This window comes from Passer montanus, unplaced genomic scaffold (assembly GCF_014805655.1).
Source record: "Passer montanus isolate IOZ18808 unplaced genomic scaffold, ASM1480565v1 scaffold3, whole genome shotgun sequence".
Lineage (NCBI taxonomy): Eukaryota > Metazoa > Chordata > Aves > Passeriformes > Passeridae > Passer > Passer montanus.
In genome coordinates, this window is record NW_024367707.1 from 4,992,002 (window position 1) to 5,014,463 (window position 22,462).

Genomic DNA, 22,462 nt, shown 5'->3' on the forward strand with positions numbered 1-22,462 from the left:
GTGCACTTTCTTGGTCTGCTGTGAGAACCTCCAGGACGTCAGTGAGTGAAAGAGTCAGTAACAACAGCAGAAGAGTCATCATGACTGAAGCTTCCTGACATAGCTTTAAATTATATTCATGAATCACAAAAGATAAGGGTTTTGAGGGAATGCATTAGGATTTTATTTTTATCTTTGCCCCTGGGAAATTAAACCCATTAGCAAGTTAGGGAGAGAAATTGTTCCTTCTTTAATTTGATTCAACTGTAAAAATTGTTCTCTTTATTTCATATATTTTCTAGACTAAGTTCCACTGCAGTTCTGTTTGGTTTGTTTAGTTTTGCTAATTTCACCAATGATGTCTGTAGCTGTAGGCCTGACTCTCTAGAATTTTTATTTTCCTTGAAATTCCTTACTTTTTTTTTTATTCCAAGACAGGTCACATTCACACAAATTCTACAACAGGTATTATCTATTGGTTATGACCCATGGATATTCTGCCCACAGCAGAAAACAGGAAGGAAAAAGGCTATCAGATTGTAGCTCCTATGAAAGGATGAAAATAATATTCCTATTTTATTGAGATGTTAACAGACCCTCAGTGCAAATCAGATGCAGCAGCTGTAAATGTCATGTAGGTAGTTTGCACTTCCCACAGGATGACACAGTAGCATGATAAAACAAACATTTCTGACAGCTTCATTTTAAGAAAATGCCATCAAAATCTTTCAGAGGAATTGCCTAAACCATTATGGAATAGTTCAGTGTTGTTTAGTGATTGTTCCATATTAATTGAAGACCATAGATAGAAGCATTTCCCCCAAAATTATAATTTTGCTCAACTCCTAACAGGCAGCCAGTTCCCTAAATATAGTGTACAAGGGAAGGAGGTTGTATTTCAAAGGCTTTTGAAATGTAGTCTTGTTATGTTTTACTTGCTCTTTAATGCCTTCAGTGAGAATTAGTACCCTGGTAATAAGTGTTCCTTTCCATAGGCATTACTCAGAAATTCATGCAGAAATACATGGTTATTTGTCAATATGAAGGGATGTCCATTTCCATGCACTCATTTATTAAAAGATGAAGCTTGATAGATGGAAAATATAAAAGCTGTTTGTCTAACACTGCAGCAAACTTCAGCACAACAGCCTAAATATAATGTAGACATTTATCTTTTATTCACAGAGCAAAGAAACTCCAAGACAGCTGCTTCCTGTCTGGATCAACTAGAGCATTTTAAGTGTCTTGCAAGAACAAATCAAGACTGATTCTCTTGGTCCTTAACTGGGAACAACTCTTTCAATTCTGAGGTAAACAAGCACAAGCATCTCTGCTGTCCAACATGCCATTGGTCCTTAACAGCCAACCAGCACAAGTTTGCAAGCAAAATGTAGTGTATAGCAAAGGGAAAGCATTAACCACAGGTAAGGTCAGAAAGGCTTCCAGGTCTGAACATACAGTATTAACAATACTTACATTTTCTGTTGTCCCAGTAATTACATGAAGACCATCATATGTTGACTTAATGTACATACCCTAAGAAAAAGACATTATGGGAAAGAATTTTTAACGTGTTTCACAAACCATCACCATCCAAACAAAACTTGCATATCTCTTAAAGAATCTCCCTTTTCGTTTTGTTTTCTTTAAGATATGTGGACTTTAAGGCATGCCATGAGGAATTTGTCTCTGCATAAGAAAGTGCTTTCTTATACATTTGAAGAACAGTCCAAATCATTTTGGCCTTAATAAGCAACAGAAAACTAAAATGTTTATCACAGTTACGTCCATAAATACTCCCAGTTTTTAATACACTTCTTCAACTACAAATAGATCAATGCCTTCCAAAAAGCCCCAGAATTACAAATTGCCTTAGCATGATCAATATGTCTATTTTGCTTTGAAAATTACAGTGAGTTTCAAAAGATCTGGAGTCTTCACAGTAAGCAACACTGCAAACACAACTTTCGAACAGCTAACCAGTGCTTGGAATTGTGCCTGCAAAGCAGCTGTAAGACCTTTTCAATAGCCTCACTCATCCAAATGAACACTTCAGCTACAAAAGTCAATGATGAAAAATTCAACATCAACTTTGTTAGCTATCCCACTTATTTAAAAAAAAAATGAAAAAGAAGGGATAGCTTGTGAACAGACAGAAGTTCCTGCATGGGTAGTCCAAGACAGTGTCTCAAATATGCCTTTCCACCAAGCCTCAATTCAAACATTTTAACAACATCCACTATGACACAGAGAAGGAAAAAGGAGAGATAATTGGCATATACTGAGCATTCAATAATTTCTGAGGAATCTCCTTTCCCTCAACCACTTTACAGAAAGCAGGTAAACATTGAGCACCTGAGTGAACATCCTCTCCATAACCTACTTTTTCTCTTTTTAATCAGAGTGCCACAGAGAAGTCTGTCCCTAGCTGAGGAACCCAGCGCACTCACTGGTGAGCAGGTATGGTAAAGAGGCAAAAAAGGCATATTGAATATTGAGTTGCACAAATCTACATCGGAACCAGAACTGGCAGAATTTTGGTAGCAGATATGAGGAAGTTCACCTAAATTAACAAAGTGAATAATATCCCCAATAAAACAAGCCAGGGACTTCCTGAGTTCCTCTGGAAAAGGGCTCAAAAGTGAACTCCCAGTTTGTTCTGCACATCTAAATAGTGTTAATTGCATCACACCCAATTATCATGTTCAGATGCCACAGCTAGAAGGCAAAACAATCCAGAACCTATTAAATAATACATGGTCAGCAAACCCCTGACATCATCCTTCAACTTCCAGCTCCTCTATATACCTTCAGCAATTTGTCATTGATTGGCTCCATCTCGCAGATTTTGCTTAACTCAAATACAGAATGGCTTTTTCATACATTTATCCTCACAACACCCCTGTGAGGTAGGGAAACACTGATAATATATACACATCTTAACACTCTTATACAGATATCTTACAGGAAGCAAAATGAGCCACACAAGAGGCTGAAATATGTTGGTATTTGTTCCTTGGTACACACACCTACCCTCAAACCACCACTAATGGGGACCTCGATCCCTCTCAGGATCCCCGTCTAAGTCACTGGGCCACACACCCTGCAACATGGCTAGAGCTAAAATCACAGTGACCATGGTGACTGGAACTTTGAGTCAGGTCCCCAGACAGAGCAATTTCTGAAGAAAGCCACATCTTTATTTTTATGCACAGTGAGTTACTGCTTTCAACCTTAGACATCAGGGTGAAAGCCGAGGGAAAAGTCTCACACTTTATGGTTACACAGTGTTTAGTTTTGTGCAAAGCATTGTTCCAAAGGATAGTAAGCTCATCCAAGAGTGCTCCATTCCAGAGGACAATTCACATCCAATCTAGTCTGTTCAATAAATTTAAAAGACTTTGAAAATGCAAAAGAGGAGAAAGAACTTTGGCAGAATATTCTTTAAAGGCTCGGATCAAGATTTTGCACACATTAAAAAAGAGAAGAAGGAAACTGAAAAACACCCACCCTAGATTGTATTTATTCCACACGTGCAAAATTAATGAATGTTATATTTGTACCATGTCACATTAATTTTACAAGAGCCAACATAATTTTTGATATAAAGCAGCTTTTAAATAAGGAGAGGTAACATTTTGCAACACAAAAATGAGCCACTTTCAACCATGTTTCTTCACTCCTTGTTTTAAGTGAACAATATATGGGAAATGGTACAGAGAAGAGAACAGTTCTGGCTTACAATTGTTTGATCTGGAATGGAAATAAGAATACCACAGACATTTACAAGTTTTCCTCTCTCTGCCTCCTTGTGGCTGCACAGTATCCATAGCACTTTTAGCAATCAAGAATACAGGGGAGATCAGTGCACACTCTGTCCATTTGCACTGAAAGAAATTGGTAGATGCAGTCTTAGATATTCGAAGATAAGTAAAGATAAGTCCCTAAGAATCAGTTACACCAGATAAAAGGAAAGATAATTCAGTTTATATGACTAAAATAACCATAGAATTACCAACCTAGTAATCAGGAATAAATGTATACCTAGATAAAAAAATTAGTAACTCATGCTTAATTACATGAGAGATTGTCTCGATCAGTTATGGGTAAAGGTGTAATTTCAAACCAATTATTACAATTTATCTTGGTGATTAAGGGTTAGAAAAGTGATCTTTTCTGCTTTTCTTTCTCCCCCCTCCTCTTTGTTTTTGTTTATTTTTTTTCAAGAATGAAAACAGATTGTGATATATTTTTAACATATTTTAGGTATATAAATATATGACATATTTCTCAATATTTTATGGAATGCTGAATGGAAAAGGAAAGAAGATATTAATTTCATTTTATCACGCATGTAACTGAATTTTTTACTTTCACTCCACTTTTATGGAGCTCTCCAAAGTTGCATGTGCCTCTTTAACGTAAAACAACTCTCAGAATGCTGTTCATAACTCTTTCCCAGCTCTTCCAGTATTTCAAACTAAAAAATTCAGGAGAAATATCAGGAATAGTAGTATACTGGAATGCTGGAAAGGGAGTAGCAGTACACTTTAATCAGCTGCCACACCCTGCTGCACCAATGACTTGTATTTTATGACCAATTTTTTAAATGACAGACTTCTTTTGTGTTTGCTTCAGCAGACAAAAAGGAACCCCAAATAATCACTCTCATATTCTGATGAATTTATCTATGCATTCCTGAACCCTTGAAATATCACAGTCACTTACCTGACTGGGATTAAAATGATCATATGAACAAATAACAAATGAAATTCAAGATTAACCTTTACTACAGATCTGATATTATGTTCTATATTAAAAATAAAAATAAAGTAGAAAGTGACTGTTGCAGAGAAACTACCCAAGAATAACTTGGTTTTCTGCTTTTTGTCTAAATATACTCACTGTTTTCAGTCAAGCAGCAACATTTTTAAGTCTGTTTATGGTAAAACATACTACCTAAGCTAGTCAGTTTTGTCTCTTTGTATATCAGTAATGTAAAAACATACAAAATTAAATTCTGCTTACTGACACAGATGAAGCAACTTGCAAGTCCATAAAGAAAAAAAATTAAAAAAGAAAGGATTACACATGTGAGCATGTTGGTGATTGCAAAGTTCACCACATTAATCCATTTTAAGGTTTTTTAAATAACTTTCTCCCAAGAATTCTTTTCACCTTTACTGCACAGCCACTGCAGGTTGTAGCTCTTCCCCCAGCAGCACTCACTGGAGAACATGAATGCTGCCAGTCTCAAGAGATAAGCATAGAGGGAAAAGAAAAAAAAAAACCAAACAAGAACACCAATACCAAACCCCACCCATAACATTTCTTTATCCAGTACACAAGAGGTTCTCTACATCACACCCTAACAGCATCTTCTGCTTGACAGGTTTAGTTGTTTGAAAGGTTATTTAGTCCTAGATGTTAGCTAGTTTTAATATCTATGAGACATGGTAACACATTTACTTGTTGCTTCCACATTCAGGTATTAGGCTGAAAATTTACATTTACCTCTGACAAATACTTACGTTTCCACATAAAAAGACCAAACACAGTGAAGAAACTATTTGTGCTGATTAAAATATCCTGATCATACCAATCTTCTTTAAGTTGTAAAAGCTTCAAGCATTTTCTTAATTCCATCATATATTTACCATGAGTTTAGGGAAACTGCATTGTTTTCCAACCTTTTAATTTCCTTCTCATGTCCTTTGCTTTTTCTCTCCCAGATTTACTTTAGCTTCTTAGCTATTGAATTTCAGATGGTAGATATTCTCTTTATAATAGGTGACAAAAAATCTTCCCAGCTAGCAGCCATCCTTTTCTTTTTTCTTCTGCCTGAAGTCCTTCCATTTTTATACAACATTTTATTTAGTGATTGGTAAAGCCAGCACAGAACTGTCATGTGGGTCAGAAATCTACAGGAGAGTTGACAATAAACCATTTTTCCACCTCCAGCATTGCACAAATCCTGGAAGAAGGTCCAGAAATAATTGAGCTCCACACTTATCCCAGCATTTCTGATGTGCAGAATATATTCACAACTCCAAGCTCCACCATCAGTTCTTAAACTGACACCCTCAGCATTCAGTGGGGCAGGTATTAGTTTAAAAAGTAAACAGAAGCCCAAGAACCCAAAATCACATAAATCACCAAGAAGCACATGGCACAGGTGATCTGTTGGCCAGACTGGCACGGTTCCGAAGGCAAGGGGATGATTTTCACTCTCCTGGGGTGAATCCACATCCTTGGTGCCTGCTCTGGGAGCTCACAATCTACAGGAGAGGCACAATGCCCAGGCAACACAATAGTGGCATGCAGGCAAGGATGAGGGGAAAAAAACATGACTGTGTCAAAATGGCATTGTATCCTTCTAAAGCTTGTATACTGCATGGTTCCTATTTTCCTTTGTTAAAAAATACATATAATTATTTTTTATGACAATGACATCAAGACCCTGCTAAACTGGTTCACAAATACATAAAAAGAAAAAGCCCTGCCTTGAAGAGCTTCCAGTTTAAACAGACAAGACAGACAGAGGGTATAAAACAGAGGCACAGAGAGGGAAAGAGATTCTCTCATCAGCTACCCAGCAGGAACAGACCCATGAAACACACTCTTAGTTACAAAAATACCATTCAACATTTCCCAGTCCCTGGGAGTTCATAACCAACCTACACAAAGACTTAAATGAAGTGGGAAAAAAGAAAAAAACCAAAACAAAAACAGTCACGAGACAAAGAAAAAAAAAATCAAGTTCAGATTGAAATGGACAGCACTCATAAAAAGGTGACCAAGAGAAAGAAGATTCTTATTACAATAGAAGAAAGGGTTTCAAAAGGTTGACTGCAGTGGTGGAAGAGTTAAAATTACAGGGGAAAGGGAGGGAAAGAGAGGGAGCAGAGAATCCATGAGAAGCTGAAACCCTCAAGGACAAGTTTAAAATGGATTCAGAGATAAAAAAGAAAGCCAGAAGAGGAAGGGAAAACAAACTGCAGACTAAAACAAAGGATGGGACCGTATTTACTCATCCAAGCTTTTGGGGTTTTTCTCATATTTTAATTGCAATTTTCCAAAAGAATGGAAAATTAATTTAAGAGTACAGTTGCTCAAAATAACCTGGCATACCAACTTTGCCAAGAAAAACAAACCAATCCAAAACCCAGCAACAACCAACCACCCACAAACCAAAAGATTCTCCAAAACTACAACAACCAGACAAGTTCAAAACCCTGCTGTGAAGAGTATGGCAGTCCTCCTTCAAGACTATTCAAGAATAAGGAATGAGAATAAGCTTGGGCAGAAGTTGCAAAAGCTATTTCTCTAGACCAAAAAATTTTAAACTGTATTCTGAACACCTTCTTTTTTACCTCCAAAAATGATGGGAACAGATATTAATGATGTAAAGTCATATATCTGGAATTGTTACCAGTGTTGGCTTTTTCTATGCAGCAGGTGTTGGATACTTGAGTAAACAAGAGATCAATGGTCAGCTCTTGAACAACAAACACAGGATGGCTGCATTAAGAGCCTTCACAAGCACCTGATTAAGAATGCAGAATTCTTGCAGTAAAATTCGATGAGTTACTTATCAGCAGTGCTTATGAAGCCCTGGAATAACTTATAAAATAGCTTTGTATCCCCAAGATACTATGAAACATTTTCCAGAATCTGACAGGTTTTGTGCATAAGCCCACGCAAACTTCTTGCTTGAGTTGATCTCAGTAATTTATGTCCCTTCTGACTTCAACATCCTAGAACAATCTGAACCATTTTTCAAAAGCTGGTATAAATGGCAAGAATTTCTTACTCATTTCTCCCTGTTCACTAAACTCTGCATACTTCAGTCAGCTTTACAAAATCCCTTCCTGTTGGCCCAGCTGCATGAGAAACCAAACTAGCATGAGGAATCAAACTGTTTTCAAACTTTAAAACAGCAAAGGCTAAAATGTCCTATTCATTTTCATACATACAACTTATTCAAAAGCCATCACTTTCTCATCCTGGATGATGGGTGTGATTAACTGCGTACTTCTTACCAGCCCTTCACTTGGCTTGATGTTTGTAAGCTGGATCACCTCGAGATGGGCAGACTGGGAAACCAGAGGATCAGAAGAGAGCGAGATAATGTGATCACAGACGCCAGAGAGAGTTTTACACTAGGAAAGAAAAAAAAGAAAATGTCACAATAAGCATACCATTTGCTAACTATTTGAATGTCAATACGCAGGTGAAATCACCATATTTTCCAGGTACATACAAGGCAGAGGGGGAAAGGCCTCAGGCAGCAATACAATACAAAATGCAAAATCTGTGATGACCCTGAACTAACAGCACCAGACCAGGGAAGAACAGGAGGTCAATGCTTCTGTATCTCAGCAGAGACAGAGGGGCTCCCACGCACTGTCAGGAATAGATGCCCTGCTCAGGCACAGAGGGAATGTGCGGTGAGCCCCAAATCCCACCCTACCCACATCTTATGCAAAAGACAGTAAGTGTCTCAAAGCCCACTAATTTCCATTGGATGTGCAGCTGCTCAGCACAGATAAAAATCAGGCTCTTGATGATGATAGGTAACTCCCATTAACTCTGAAGCTGATTCTATACTGATAAAACACACTGTCTTTGGACTGTGCTTCCTGTGTTCTACAGCTGCCAAACTGTGATTTACTATTGCAGAAATGAAGATGACAATAAAACACCACTTTACAATGAGATAACTCTTAAACCAGTTATTTATTGTTGGCAGCCTCTGCAGCAAGACAGAAAAAAATTCTAAAAGGGCTGAGACTGTGAAATTGGTCCTGTTTTATCTCCTGATCTCTCACTCCCTGAACAACCTCTTCTCAGAAGCAGGAAAGCAGTGAGGCTTTCCTATCATTCTCTGTAAGAAAGTGATTTTTGAGAGTTTCAATGTTTCCCAGGAAATCCCCTTTCAGCAACTTTAAATGGTTTCTCCATACAGATTCCCAATGCAGCTTTTGTCAGCAAATTCAGGGATTAGGAGATTCTTCTGGTCCCAAAACTGTGGACATTTCCAAAAGCAATTAAGAACCAGCTTAACTCCTCTGAAATTCTGAAGATGAAAGCTAACCAGTCTCCTCAAAGGACTGAAACACAACTGCACACAACAGTTGCTCCAATCAATCTTCCCAGATTCCAAAGTATAGTTCTTACAGTAAAAAAATCTACAACAAATCTGCTATGGAAACATAATGTAAAACCGGATATAACCTCCTGCCAAATCATCATTATAATTCCAAATTGCAAACTACAAATATCTTATGTAAAAAGGAAAATAAAAAGGAAAAAACTAAAACAAAGAAACAAAAAAAAAAAAAAGAAAAAAAAAGAAAAAAGAAAAACCAAAGAAAAAAAATGGTGCAAAAACAAAACAAATACCCCAAAAACCCAATCACTGACAGTGACATCTTAATTCTGTTACAGACCAGTGCAGTCTGCTCCTCTTTAAAGTATTTTTAAAAAGTTGAAACTTTAGGCTTATGTAAAAATTGCTTATGTTATTGAGCAATAATATTTCAGGGTGAATAAGAAAATCAGAATAAAATGGAAAATATAACAAAATTTATATTACCAACATGACCTTCTTCCAGAAAAAATACTACCTTCAACCATAGTCACATACACCACCCTCCTACTTTTTCATGATGCAGAATCGTTACTGAACAGAGGACATCAAGAAATACATAAAATGTGGTTAAGAATGGTTTGTGCTTTACCTGAAGTACAAAAAAAGTGAAAAAGTGAACTTTATTGAAATTTGGGCTTCTTTAATGGCTTTTGGACATATGAAAATTGCATTGAGCAGACATTTTTAAAGGGTAAAATTATATCAAACTACATAATAAAAATGAAAGCTTAGATTTCTGTTAATTTGTGTTTTTAAATACACTGTTGGCATGTTATTTCTACTTCCATCTTGGAATGGCACTGACAATTATTGAAAAATGGCTTAAAAATTACAGAGCACTCAGCTATTTCTGCAAAGTGAAGAGACTCTCTATATAAATTATTCTCTGCAGATGAAAATGGAGTTTTTCATATCTGTTTAGACTTGTATTCATTCACCTATTCTTCCTATTAATCTCCTCTAAACCCCTTAGATGTATGGAGTTCTTAGCAATTTCAGAGAAACTTCTGTTTATAGTGAATTAATTTTTTTCTCCAATTTTCAACTGTTGCATTGAAGAGAGATGCCAAAACACATAGAAAAGGAGTGTTCCTTCCACCTAAGACAAGGTATGACATTTCACAGATGTGGTTCCTCATTAAGAAACGTGTTCCCAGCTGCCTTGACAGATGATGGGGAAAGGAGAGGAGTTGGGCAAGTCCAGGATGTGGCATGGAGCAGAAGCCTAAGCTGAAATGCATTAAACAGCCCCGTGGAGCAGCTGCACCTCTGCCCCCCATGAGAGGGGTACAGACAGTCTACACAGCAATGCCTATGATGATCAGCATTCCAGTACAGTTAATTGACTGCAATCATAAAACAACGTGGTGTTAATATTCTTCAAGGGGAGCTCTGGGAATACTGGGTGCCAAAATCACCAAGTGACATATCTGCCATATGCTTCCATGCATTTCTAAAAGACTATTGTCTTTTAGGTCTCACAGCTTTCTTAGATATTCCCACTGCAGTCCAACATTAATTAATTACTGGGATAATGCAGCACATTATCCCTATAAACTATTATAAATTTAAATATTTTCATTAAATACTACTTGGTTAAAGAGCTGAACTGTAAGTAGGATCACGTATCTATTTGGTGTATGTTTCAGTCTCAAGCTTCGTTAAGGGACATACAGGTTGCCTATTAGGAACAATTTTTCAAGGAAAGAGTGAAGAAGTACTGGAATGGCCTGCTAGGGGAGGTGGTGCAGTCACCATCCCTGGATGTGTTTAAAAAAAGACTGGATATGGCACTCAGTGCCATGGTTTAGTTGAGGTGTTAGGGCATGGGTTGGACTTGATGATCTTTAAGGTCCCTTCCAACCTACTGATTCTGTGAATTCTGTGAAAACAAATTTTCATTAACTCTGAACTTGTCCATAGAGAGCCAGGACAGCAAGGAGCACACACTTACACAGCCCACTGCAAAGGGAGTTATGTAGGTCCTCACTGGAAACATGCCCAAAGGCTGACAGAGGAAAAATGATGCCTTTTTCCTTGCCTTTACTCTCAGGAATCTCTCAATCACAGTTCATGTTAATAACATGCTAATCAGCGTAAATCGGCATACAAAAAACTGGTGACCAGGAAGGTGCTTCCTCCCCTTCAGGCATCCATATGGAAAAAGACCTTGGACCCATTCAGTGAATTAGGGCCTTCCATGGCAAAGATGTTGCCACATGGCAAAGCACTCAAACATTGCATTTCTTCTGCTCATTTTGTTCCTAACGATTTCTGAACTCATTATTTCTCAGCAGAATTATTCAGGACAATCTGTATCACAGACATGTATTTTAGTTCCACTAAGATCAGATGGTAGGCACCTTTCCTCTCAAATTGTCACTACCTTTGGAGGCTTTGTAAAACTATACCTCTGATTATGAAAACACTGTTAATGAGATCAGGATCCTTTATCCTTTCTAAGTGTTGATTGCCCACAGCAATGCGGTATTAGTTACAGTAAGACACACAGGAAGCTGAAGATCCAATTGCTCCCACAAAAAAACAGCAGGCATTAAAAATCCCCAGCCTTTTTCAAGCTGCACTCGGCTCCCAGTGTGCAAGGTATCTGCACACAGGGAAGGATTTGTCCAGGCCAAAAAAAAAAGCAAGTTACAAAAGATTAACTGAAAGAAACCAACAGATAATTACATTTTCTCCTTTTGTCACATGGTCCCTGTTCTCACTATGAGCCTTAAAGCAATGATTTTAGTTCTCTTTTGCAGTAACTCATCACTGCACTTCAGTAAAAAATTCTCCTCTCTATTCAAATGACACACCTATAATTGCAGATTGAAACTACACCACAGTCTTTATGTGCAAAGCTGAATGATTCAAAGAAGAACAAAAAATATCACCACAAAGCACCTTGTTGTTTGGTAGAAATTCAAAGGGAAACATTATTTTTCCCTCAGTAGGCAACTTCTTTATGCCTCAGAGCATGAAGAATGACAGATAATACTTAATTTCCACCTGTATTTTTGGACTGTAAGGTACCAATTTCTAACAGCTTTTCCACAATTGCTCCTTTTTTCAGCCAGGGGGATGGGGAGCTAAAGGTGACTGAATTAGATTTGCATCTGCTTCGATTCTCTGTGGCTACTTCAGTTTGTGCTGGGAAAATGTCTGTGCTGTGCATCAGAGTGAGGTACCTATGGACACAGCCCAGGGGCCTTTCCTCAACCTGCCCACCCAGTGTCTGTTCAGCCCAGGCAGCTCTAGGGTCACCAAGCATTTCTGGTCAAGAATACAGACTGAGGTTTGTCCCTGTCCTTCCTTTTACCCAGGCTAGCAGCCAAGTGAAAATCTGTCTTGCCAGGTATTCGCAACTCCCAGGACTGAGGAGAAGAGGAGCACCAGCCTCCTTCATCAGCACCCTCACCTCTGGCATTGGAGTGAGGAACAGAATACCAGGAAATCATACGGACTTTCAAGACTAACAGTAAGATAAAATGTCTGGGAAATGTTAAGCTTAGTCTCTTAGTTTAGTTAGTAACAGCTGTCCACAATGAATGAAATCTAATTAATTAACTTAAGCCAGACCAAATAATTATTAGCCAATTCATTTTAGTCCAAAACAATTGTTATATTGTACAAAACACATCAATAACTTCAGCTGTCTTAAAACCAAGCAGGCCTGAACATGCACTGGTGAATACATGAAGTTTAAACAGTGAACTACATCTGCTTTTGGCTGCAAAAAGATAAGCTTCTAATAAACTGAAGCTTGTTCAGTTCAATTTACAAGGTAAAGACTCATGAAAGGCAGAAAGTGGTTACATTCTCTCTTTTTTTTTTAAGACTATAAAATGATACCTTTGACAATGTATTTTTAGTCCATTATGCTTCTCTAACAAATATTCAAATATAGTGGGCAGGAGAAAATTATCATCACTGTGGTTTCAAAAGGCTCTTGGAAAAAGAGAACATTCTGATCCATTGCTTGTTTTCTCTTTTTCAATTTAGTAACTCTTTTTTAAATTTACATAGCTCATTTGCTTTTGAAAAAACTTCTGAGTATTAGCTTCCCTCTGCAGATCTCTTTCTACAGTTTTACAACTAAAAAAATTGCATTTTCTGTTTGCAGGAAATACAACCTAATTTTTAAAAAGGGAAATTCCTAAGAAAAGAGTCTTTTTTTCTTATGGAGTTAAAATAACAAAGTTAAAAGAAAAAATATTAAAATTTTTCAGTTAAAACTTATTGTTAATCTGACTGAAGCCTGGCTTCTACTTTCTATAATTAGTTCTTCCAGCTTTGCTCTCCTTTTAATACTCTACTGCTTCACATGGATTAATCTGAACTGGCTATTTCCATCAAATACAGCCTTGAACAGCTGGATGGAATCAATGAATTATTCTTCAAGTATTTTAAAACTACAGTCAGAATTAACTGCAAGGATTAACATATAATTCCCCAAATAAGCAGATACAAACTGATAGCCTTTTAAGTTCAACAATTTTCTAAATACTTTATCACTTCAAGTTAAATCAATATAAAGATTCTAAGCATGAACTAGCAAGATCATGATAATTTTCAATTTTGAAGCCAGCACCACACCTATGGCTTATCCGTCCCTATTTAGGCCCTGTGTATTACTAAACCTGTTCTTCAAGGTATTAAAACATTATTTTTTTTTCTGCCACCTACTTCTGTATTATTTTCTAATGCTATTTCATTTCTGTTTATATCAATAAATTATTAGTAGTAGTATTTAACTATTTATTACATTGCTGACTTAGTAAAAGCTACCCTGGAAAAAATATACTGAGAAATGAAGCTGCAGAAATGCAAAGCATTCCTCTTTATTCATTAATATTTCCAAATTTTAGTGAGCAAAACCCAACACTAGTCCTGTGTGGTTTTATGCTTCTTGTTCCACAGAAACCAAGTGTTTTTGAGAATGAAGTCACAGAAAAAAAACCCAAAACTTTAAGAAATATAGTTGTCTTTAAATAATTTTTTCAACACTCCTATAATTCTAGGACAAAAAATTGTAGAAAAGACATTTTCCCCAGACACACTTTGAAACTCCATTTAGAAGAAATAAACAAGTTCAAGTAAGTAATTTAATCTTAAAACTTCATAATTATTCAATCAGACCTTTTTTTTAAATACATTTTATGAATGACACAGATTCGTTTCCTGCCTAACCCAATACCGTAAGTGACAATCAAAATGCTTTTTTAAAGCATTTGAAACTCAAATTGCTTAGAGCAAGCAAAAATATGCCTTCTTTGAATGCAAGCTGAAGCTGTAGAGTTCTGTGTCCACAAATACCATTTCTTAAAAGCAAATCCTGAAAAGCTAACATGTGAATTCATTAACTGACACTGAAACATGCTATCTGTGGACAAGGGGATTCAGCCATCTCCACATGTACACCCACACTGTGACCTCTGAAGGAAAGACAGCATTCATTTGCTTTTCAAAAAAAAAAAAAAATCAGTGCTGTTAGAATATGAACTGTTTTTTGGCCTGCCTAATTAAAGCAAACCAAGCAGTCATTTATTTGAGGATCTTTCCTACTTCACCATGCTGTAGAGGAAGCCATGGAGACTCAGCGATGGGGTAACTTTGGAGGTTTCCTTGTACATAATTCAACAGTGGAGGATGGTCTCACATCCCTGCTGCGCCCACGCATTCTTCTGCTCCCCAGTTTGGCACAGGCTCACTCCAGGGGAAAGAGGGCAGCATCCCCACAGGAGATCTGTCCTTACAGAGCTCCAGCCCTTGATCCACAGCATGAATCAAAAAAAACCCACCCTTTTCATTCCATGGACAACGGAGAACCCAAAAATCTACTACTTTGATCCAACAGTCAGCTCCTAAGGTGGTAAGTATCTTGGTGTCTTGACAAGTCAGAGTACACAACTGTCCTTTTTTTCTTTTTCCATTTCTGTAGCTCTAGTTCTATTTTACTTATGTAAGGAGGATCTCTTAAAATTTGACTTCAATCTTAAGTAAGAACAATACCTTGCAATAAGGATTTCCTTATGCTAATTGCATAGAATGCTAATTGACTGTTAGCAATTTCTATTCACTTTTCTGAGAAACCTGTTTCATTGTGCCATGAAGAGAAAGTGCTACATGAAATTACGTGGGATGAGCCCTCAGGTTTGAATTCAACTTCTTATCTAAGTCAGGTCACCAAACACAATTCTATGTTTGTATCTGATCATTCAAAGGCAGCTGGATGGGATGCTGCTAAAACGTCACTTCAGATGGGAAACGGACTCTGAAAATTGATTTGGAATGGTGTGATCTTGGAATTTAAAAAGAGAGAATTTACTTTCTCTCCCACAATATCTGGGCCCCTCAATCTTTCCTATTTTTCCCAGTATTTCTTACTCAAGGTTCCTTCTGTGCCTTTCCCACAATTTACTGCTCTTCTTTTTGTATCAGAGAAACTGCTTTTTCATTTTCACTGCTGGATTGCTCTCTTCAGATTGTCTAATGGGGCTACATTCACGACACCTTTTTCTATCTTCCAAGGAAGAGGGTTAGAGGGAATTGTGACTGCTTTCAATTCCAATTCTATCACCAACCTTTTCACCTGCACATGTGGAAAACTACCTTTCAAACTGAAAATATGATGAGGATCTTGCCTACTATGATCTCAAATACCATAATTTAATTATTTAATCACAGATTTACCTCTTTTACCAATTGCTTTTGGTCAGCCTTTCACCCATCAAATCCCACTGATCAGCTGATATGCACCATGGACAGAAATGCTCCGAGTTACATGTAATCCATACAGTTGTGTTTAATTCTTGTAGGTCATTTTTAACCCACAGCTTCACTAAGACATTCAAGGCTCTGTTTGTGTTCATGTTTCCTTTCAAGCTTGAGCAGTGATCACAGAAGGTACACTTATACCTATGTCCACCCGTGACCACCATGAAGTTACTGCAGACTAAAGAAATAAACCTACAAGAGTCTGAATGATGTAAGATAACTTTTGAAACCTGTCTTGATTTTGTGTACTCATGTATCCTGAAGTAACCCCTCTCAGTTTCTTTGGAACTGTCTGTTGTTAATGACTGTACAAAGTGATGTTTCCACAGCCCTAAATTCTGGCAGCTTCCTTTACAAACCTTTATGCCAATTTGTAAAAGGTATACAATATATACAGAAGATTTCAAAACTCTCAGCTCTTACAGCAGACAGCAAGCATGCTTTGAAAACCAGCCTATCTATATAGATTTCAAACTCATAACACTTCAACTTCTGCCAAGATTATGTAATAAAAGATTTTATTACTTAAATACTGGCAGAGGTTGACCTAGTGTAGATGACGATGTCAGCCTCACTAAATTTGCTAATTCTTTATGTCTCACACCTGAAAAAATGTCAGTGAAACTTAAAAATGCAAGGAGACTTTTTATTCCACATCACTGTGAAACCAAAGCATCAAAAGCTTACAGGATTCAGCCTGCCAAGCATTTCATACAGGTACACTATGAATAAAATGAATAACAGAAAAAAGAAGTATTTCAACATTTACTGGGAAGATCACTTAAAGAAATGCAGTATTTTCTGGCTAAACCTCTGGTAATAAGAACAGTAAGATACCAAAACCTACCTGAACACGAAATAAATTAAACTAACTCATTACTCACCCTTAAAGAGATTATCTTCACTTCTAACTTTTAGAAACAAGCTGAGGGTTAACTTAATACTCACTAAAGCTCAGTCACAACTTGAAATGCAATTTAGTACCTAAAATTTGGGTGCAGCTCAAGGTTTACTCAAGCTTTTGACACTCTATAACACCAGCCTTTCAAACTCTTCATGTTTTCTGATGCCCTGATAACTTTCATCTGCTTTATTTACCATGAATAGCACTAAAGATTATTGGAAGAGACTATTGTATTTATGTTGAGAATTCAAAAGGAAACATTGCATTAATTTTCCTATCATTAGGCTATCTCCTGGCTCCTATGAGGAATAAAACTGTATAAATTAAGCTATATCACTAAAACAAACATAAATTATTTCATAGAAGCCTAGCAACAATCTCTCTCTCAAAAAACTGCCTTTTAAAACATCACTCTTCTAATCATGGTTTACAAATAACAGATGGGCCTGAGCCAGACAAACACAAACCCTTTCAAAGCTCCTGACCTGCTCACAAGTAGTTCCATAAACTCACTCATTTCATACCCAGTCTAGTTAGTTATCAAACTGGCACTGCATACGAAAAGCACAAAACACACAGATCTAAAATTCTATGTGGTCTACACAAATGTGGTTATGAGAAATCCAAATGGTACTCACCACATGAAGAATTTTGTTCTCTGTTTCATATACTGTGCAATCCTGAAAAAAGAAAGCAGAAAAAGCAGGTTAAATTGGTTCAATCATTGTTCCTTCCTTGACTTACCCTTAAAGGAACTGAATTGAAAAGTATTTGGGATGAAGCAAAATATTTCAAAGAGTTAGAATGGAAATAACGTGTAAAGCTACCACTGAAAGGAAAGGAGATCCTGGTAAATGTTTATACCTATTCACTAGCTCTAGCTGCTTCCTTTCTTGAGGCAGACAACACTCTCCCATCTTTACATGCTTTTGGCATGCACCAGGTAGTCACATGTCTACCACCCAAGTGCCTTCCACCAGCCATCCCTGAGCATGGACAAAAATGAGCTGCTTCTAATGGTCCCACTGGAAAACAGAGATACCAGCAGCAGCCCAAGTGACTGAGATGAACAGCTCTTGCTGAGCTGACATTTTTGCACGCTGCTGAAGAAGGGAAGGAGAACCTTGGTGGAGAAGGAAGAGGAGTTGATTGTTTATAACACACCCCGACAAGAGGGAGGAGAAACAGCACACACAAACACACACATGAAACTGAGGGGAAGATGAGTTGATTGTTTATAACACACCCCGACGAGGGAGGAGAAACAGCACACACAAACACACACATGAAACTGAGGCACACCCAGCTGCTGGGACTGCGGCTGCATTCTTGTTACCTCATGCAGCATCAGCTGCTGGGACTGATGCTGCATGAGGTAACAAGAATGCAGCCGGAGAGGCAGCCCCCATAACCAGCACCAACAGATGGGAGGCTGGGACTGCAAAGCTTTTTCTGACAGACCAGAATATCAGGGGATATAAGGAAATAGAATTCCCAAGGCACAGAGCACATGAAATATAACCAATATTGGTGAAAGAACCACTCTTCAGTTCATTCCGGTGCTGTAACTTTGTCGTAATTAGTGCAAGCTCTGTTTAGAACAGATGCTTTATATCCTACTTAACAAACCATATGAAAGATGTGACTAAGTTTTCATGTTTGAAGTCTCATTTTAAAATCAATTTATCCTGCTAGAAAACCAACTTTTTTATATGCAACTGTTTCAAAAACAAACCCCAAACAAAACAAACAAAAACCCAAAACAACTTTTAGTCCATTAAACACTCCAAGTGTTACTCAAGCAAGAAAAGCCAATGTGTCCTTAAGCTTTATATAAAGCCATGTATGCAGAAGTAGAAGGTTGACTGGGAGGCATTTTCCTAATAACAGCTGTTGGCATTCAGGAAACATTTGCCAGTAAGTATAGCCGGAAAGAAAATCTAACACATTTAATTATATGCAGACATCAATGAAGTATTTGCAATCTTAGTAGCAAAACACACAATTTATTGTTATATGTGGGAGGGCATGTAACATTTTCAATCTGGATACATCTATTTTCTGCATGGTTACTTATGAATCATTTTGCAAAAATAGAAGGAAGAGATTGCAACATTTACATTAAAGAAAAAAGTGCTTTTAAGTAGACATAATAATTTCATTGGTAATAGGAAGAGTTTACTATAAGTTTAAACACTCAGTTTAATGAGGATTCTATTTGAGAAGTCTCACTGCTAAGGGAAGAGGGATTTTATTTCAAGTGCTGTAGGGGTTTACTACAAACAAGAAAGTAGTGAATAACAGAGAAATATTGCTGAATCCTTGAATTGAAAACTCCCCCACAATCATGAAGGAAGCTAAAGAAATATGTTTTCTTCTGACAAACTAACACTATATATAAAAAAATTAAAATACTTCTGAATCCACAAAAGATAGTAAAACAAGTGAAAACTTCTCAGGCATCCAGTCTATGAAGAGATTCACCCTGAATTTCTCTCCTCAACACACAATTCCCTACAAATCCAGGGTTTGAGTAGAAGAATTGCTAAACAAGTTCATCACGTAGCAACAGCAGGTTGTTGATACTACATCTTCACATCCAGGGAAGATTAACAGTTCAGTAAACCATAAAAGACAGAAAGAGTGGAGGACAGCAGATGCAATGCTTAGGTAAAAATACAATTCCAAAATACACCTTTTCTATACATGAACAACATCCAACTAAACATAATTCAGGCACAAACTCTGGGAAATGTGCAGGAATGTCAAGAACCATAATGGCAACCCAGAGCAGCCCTGAAGTCTAGGATTCAAAGAAACTTCAGAAAAGGTCACCAAGCTGATCCCTGCAGCTTGTTTCCACTTCCTGCAGCCATCCCTAGAGATGAGGGCTGAGACTGCTTCTGAATGACCCCAGGAGCCAAAGCCACATGCCACTTTCTGGCACAGGGAGCAGTTTATTTCCCCTTTGCTGCCTTGTGCTTTATCTTTAAGCGCAAGCTGAAGAGAATTGTGCCCACCCTCCACAAACACCCCCTGGGTTTACTGCTTATTACTGGGGGCCTCTACCATTTACAGTTACTGCATTTTATACCCATTTCATCTCACCTAAAAGAGCTTAAAGCACATGAGAACTATAAAAAGTCTCTAACTATGCAATTAGAAATAAATTTTTATTCTTAGTAGCAATACCACCCACACCTGGATAATGTCTTTTTCTCCCATACAAGCCTATATCATACTCCTGAAAGATTTTCTTTAATATCTGTTTAACTAGAGTATCAAAATATTGCAATTAAGGTAAGAAACAGATTATATGCAAGTTTAACATCAACTTTTTTTCTACTTTAGAAAAGCAAGAACACACACAAAAATCCACAACCAAGCTTTACTCCTACACAAGCTAAAAATTTGCTATTCACTTAGTTAAACCAATACTGTGATTATCCCTGAACTGAAAGGCACAGTTACAGCAAGGAGGAAAGGTATTGCTTCTACCTGTTCATTCTCTGAACTTTGCAGATATATATTCACTGCCATACTGTAAGTATAGCTAGGCTATGTGATCTTCTAACCAAACAAACAAAACTTCAGCTGAAACATTGTAAGGTTATCTTCTAATTGTGGATTATTTTCTAAAACATTAATGACACACATTGTTAGTAAAGCAAAAAAAAAGTTGTGTTAATTTACATTTCCTGAAGATACAGTCAAATACTGGCCATTAGTAGTTTAAGGCAGAAAAATGGAAGAGTATCATCCACAAGAAAAAGAAGAGATTTAAAAGGGAAATACGACAGAACAACTTTATGACTAATATCAGATCTTCATGATCACTCTGTTCAGCTCTGCCTCATGCAGAAAAATGGCAAAAGGGACCTTTGTCACACAGCTGGAACTAGGCTAAAATCCTAAAAAAAAAAAAAAGAGAAACAAGAGCTCTAAAACTGTAAGGAAGAAAAAAAAAAAGGCAAAAAGGGAGGAAGATAAGAGCAGCAAGAACAAACCACACAAGCCAGGGACTGCGTTCTTCTGCATTTCAATCCCAGTACAATTTCAAACCTAATTTTAAGACAGCAAGACCTACACCACACTGTAACTGAGAGGCATTGCTTATCTCTTCCAGAAGTTCTGATCTTCATAACCTTCACATGGTCTCCACAAAAAAAAAAATTAAATTGTATCTGCACAGATCCTACCATAATGTCATAAGGAATAATTGCTGTGGATGTTTATATTAAACCCGCTGAATCAGACAGCACTGACTGGTGACAACACTGAAAAATGGACACATTTTACCCATCCCACCCCAGACGTTGCTGGAACAAATCAGACATGAGACAACATATATAAAATAAAAGTATGTGTGGACTTTTTGTTTTCAAAAGCAGTGTTTATGATGCTTTATTTCTCCTTTTTCTCCCCCTTCTATCCTCAGTATTACCACCTTCTTTTTAAACATTTGTCTTTGTATCTCACTAAAGTGGGGAATGGGATCAGCTAATTACACTAATACTTTTTTTTTACTCTGTTTTCTTGTCAGCCACATTCATTAAGCCTCAACTCAACTCAAAATGTGAAGAACTGAGATACAGACAACCTGCCAACTTACCTTACTGCTCCCATGTCCCACAGATAAAAAATATTCATGCAGTTCTCCAGTACTATAACTGTGGGGCAAATATTCTGCAGAAAACACTTCTATTTTTGCATCTATATGATCTGGTTTACAAGTCCAAGTTGGCAACCTGTCAAATTACCTATTGCAATTACCTGTCAAACACTTCTCTCAGGATACTTGCAGGCTATAAGCTTAAAACTTTCCACCATTATTACCACTACTACAACTATTATTATTATTATTCATGGTTTTGCCATAACACTGAGGCAGCTGATGTACTGCACTCTTCTTGGCAGTCTTAAGTTCCTGTCAACTCCATAACCTTACTTCAGAATAAAATTATCCTAGTTCAGAAAAAGAAATATATACATAATTTTAAAAAGGAGAAATGCAGAAATATATGCATTAAATCCTTCACTAATGTTTCAGCATTTCTAGTAATCCTTACATCAGAGTACACAAGAGATGGCGTGGACTCCTTTAATTATATTTTCTTGTTTAGCAGAATGCCTTAGTTGCTCATGTGTATGTAGTCATCCTAATATATTTTTTCCTATAAGGCAAGGAAATTCCTAGGCAGAACTGATATAGAAGCAGACCACATAATTTTCAGGAACAAACCCCAAATGTCACAATTGTCAGGTAACATATTAACCCAAAAATGTCCTTTGTAAACACATATTATAGTAGCATTGCCTAAAAAGGCAGGCTGTGTGATTGAGTCAACTGGAGCAACTTGTGAAGAGCAAGAGCTTGCCATGAAACCATCAATTCTCTGGGTAGCTTTTATGATGCTTGCGGTGGAGCTTCCTCACTTATTTCTTCATTTATTTTTCTCTGCAGTCCAACTGAATTTACAGGAAGCTAATTATGTTTAACAAAGTAATTAATCCTTTTAATACATGCTTATGTATGTGAATATTGCACTGTTTTTTCCATTATGTGGCAGATAAAAATGTAGATAATTGTGTTAGGAACACCATTTAAAAAGTGGTAGTAAAACTACCTGGAAAATGCATGAGAA

General features: G+C 37.1%; 1 protein-coding gene across 6 annotated transcripts in view; it reads right to left on the reverse strand.

The window, feature by feature from the left end:
- Nucleotides 1-22,462, reverse strand: part of CNKSR2 (connector enhancer of kinase suppressor of Ras 2) — a 206,460-nt gene that overhangs the window by 113,450 nt on the left and 70,548 nt on the right. For 5 of the 6 annotated variants that reach the window (XM_039714276.1, XM_039714275.1, XM_039714274.1 and 2 more), the window contains exons 5-7: nucleotides 17,456-17,497; nucleotides 8,022-8,141; nucleotides 1,456-1,515 (exon numbers count right to left, since the gene is read on the reverse strand). In XM_039714276.1, coding sequence (XP_039570210.1) covers nucleotides 1,456-1,515; nucleotides 8,022-8,141; nucleotides 17,456-17,497 — 222 coding nt within the window. The remainder of the gene's footprint in view (nucleotides 1-1,455; nucleotides 1,516-8,021; nucleotides 8,142-17,455; nucleotides 17,498-22,462) is intronic. The other variant, XM_039714277.1, reaches the window with a different exon arrangement.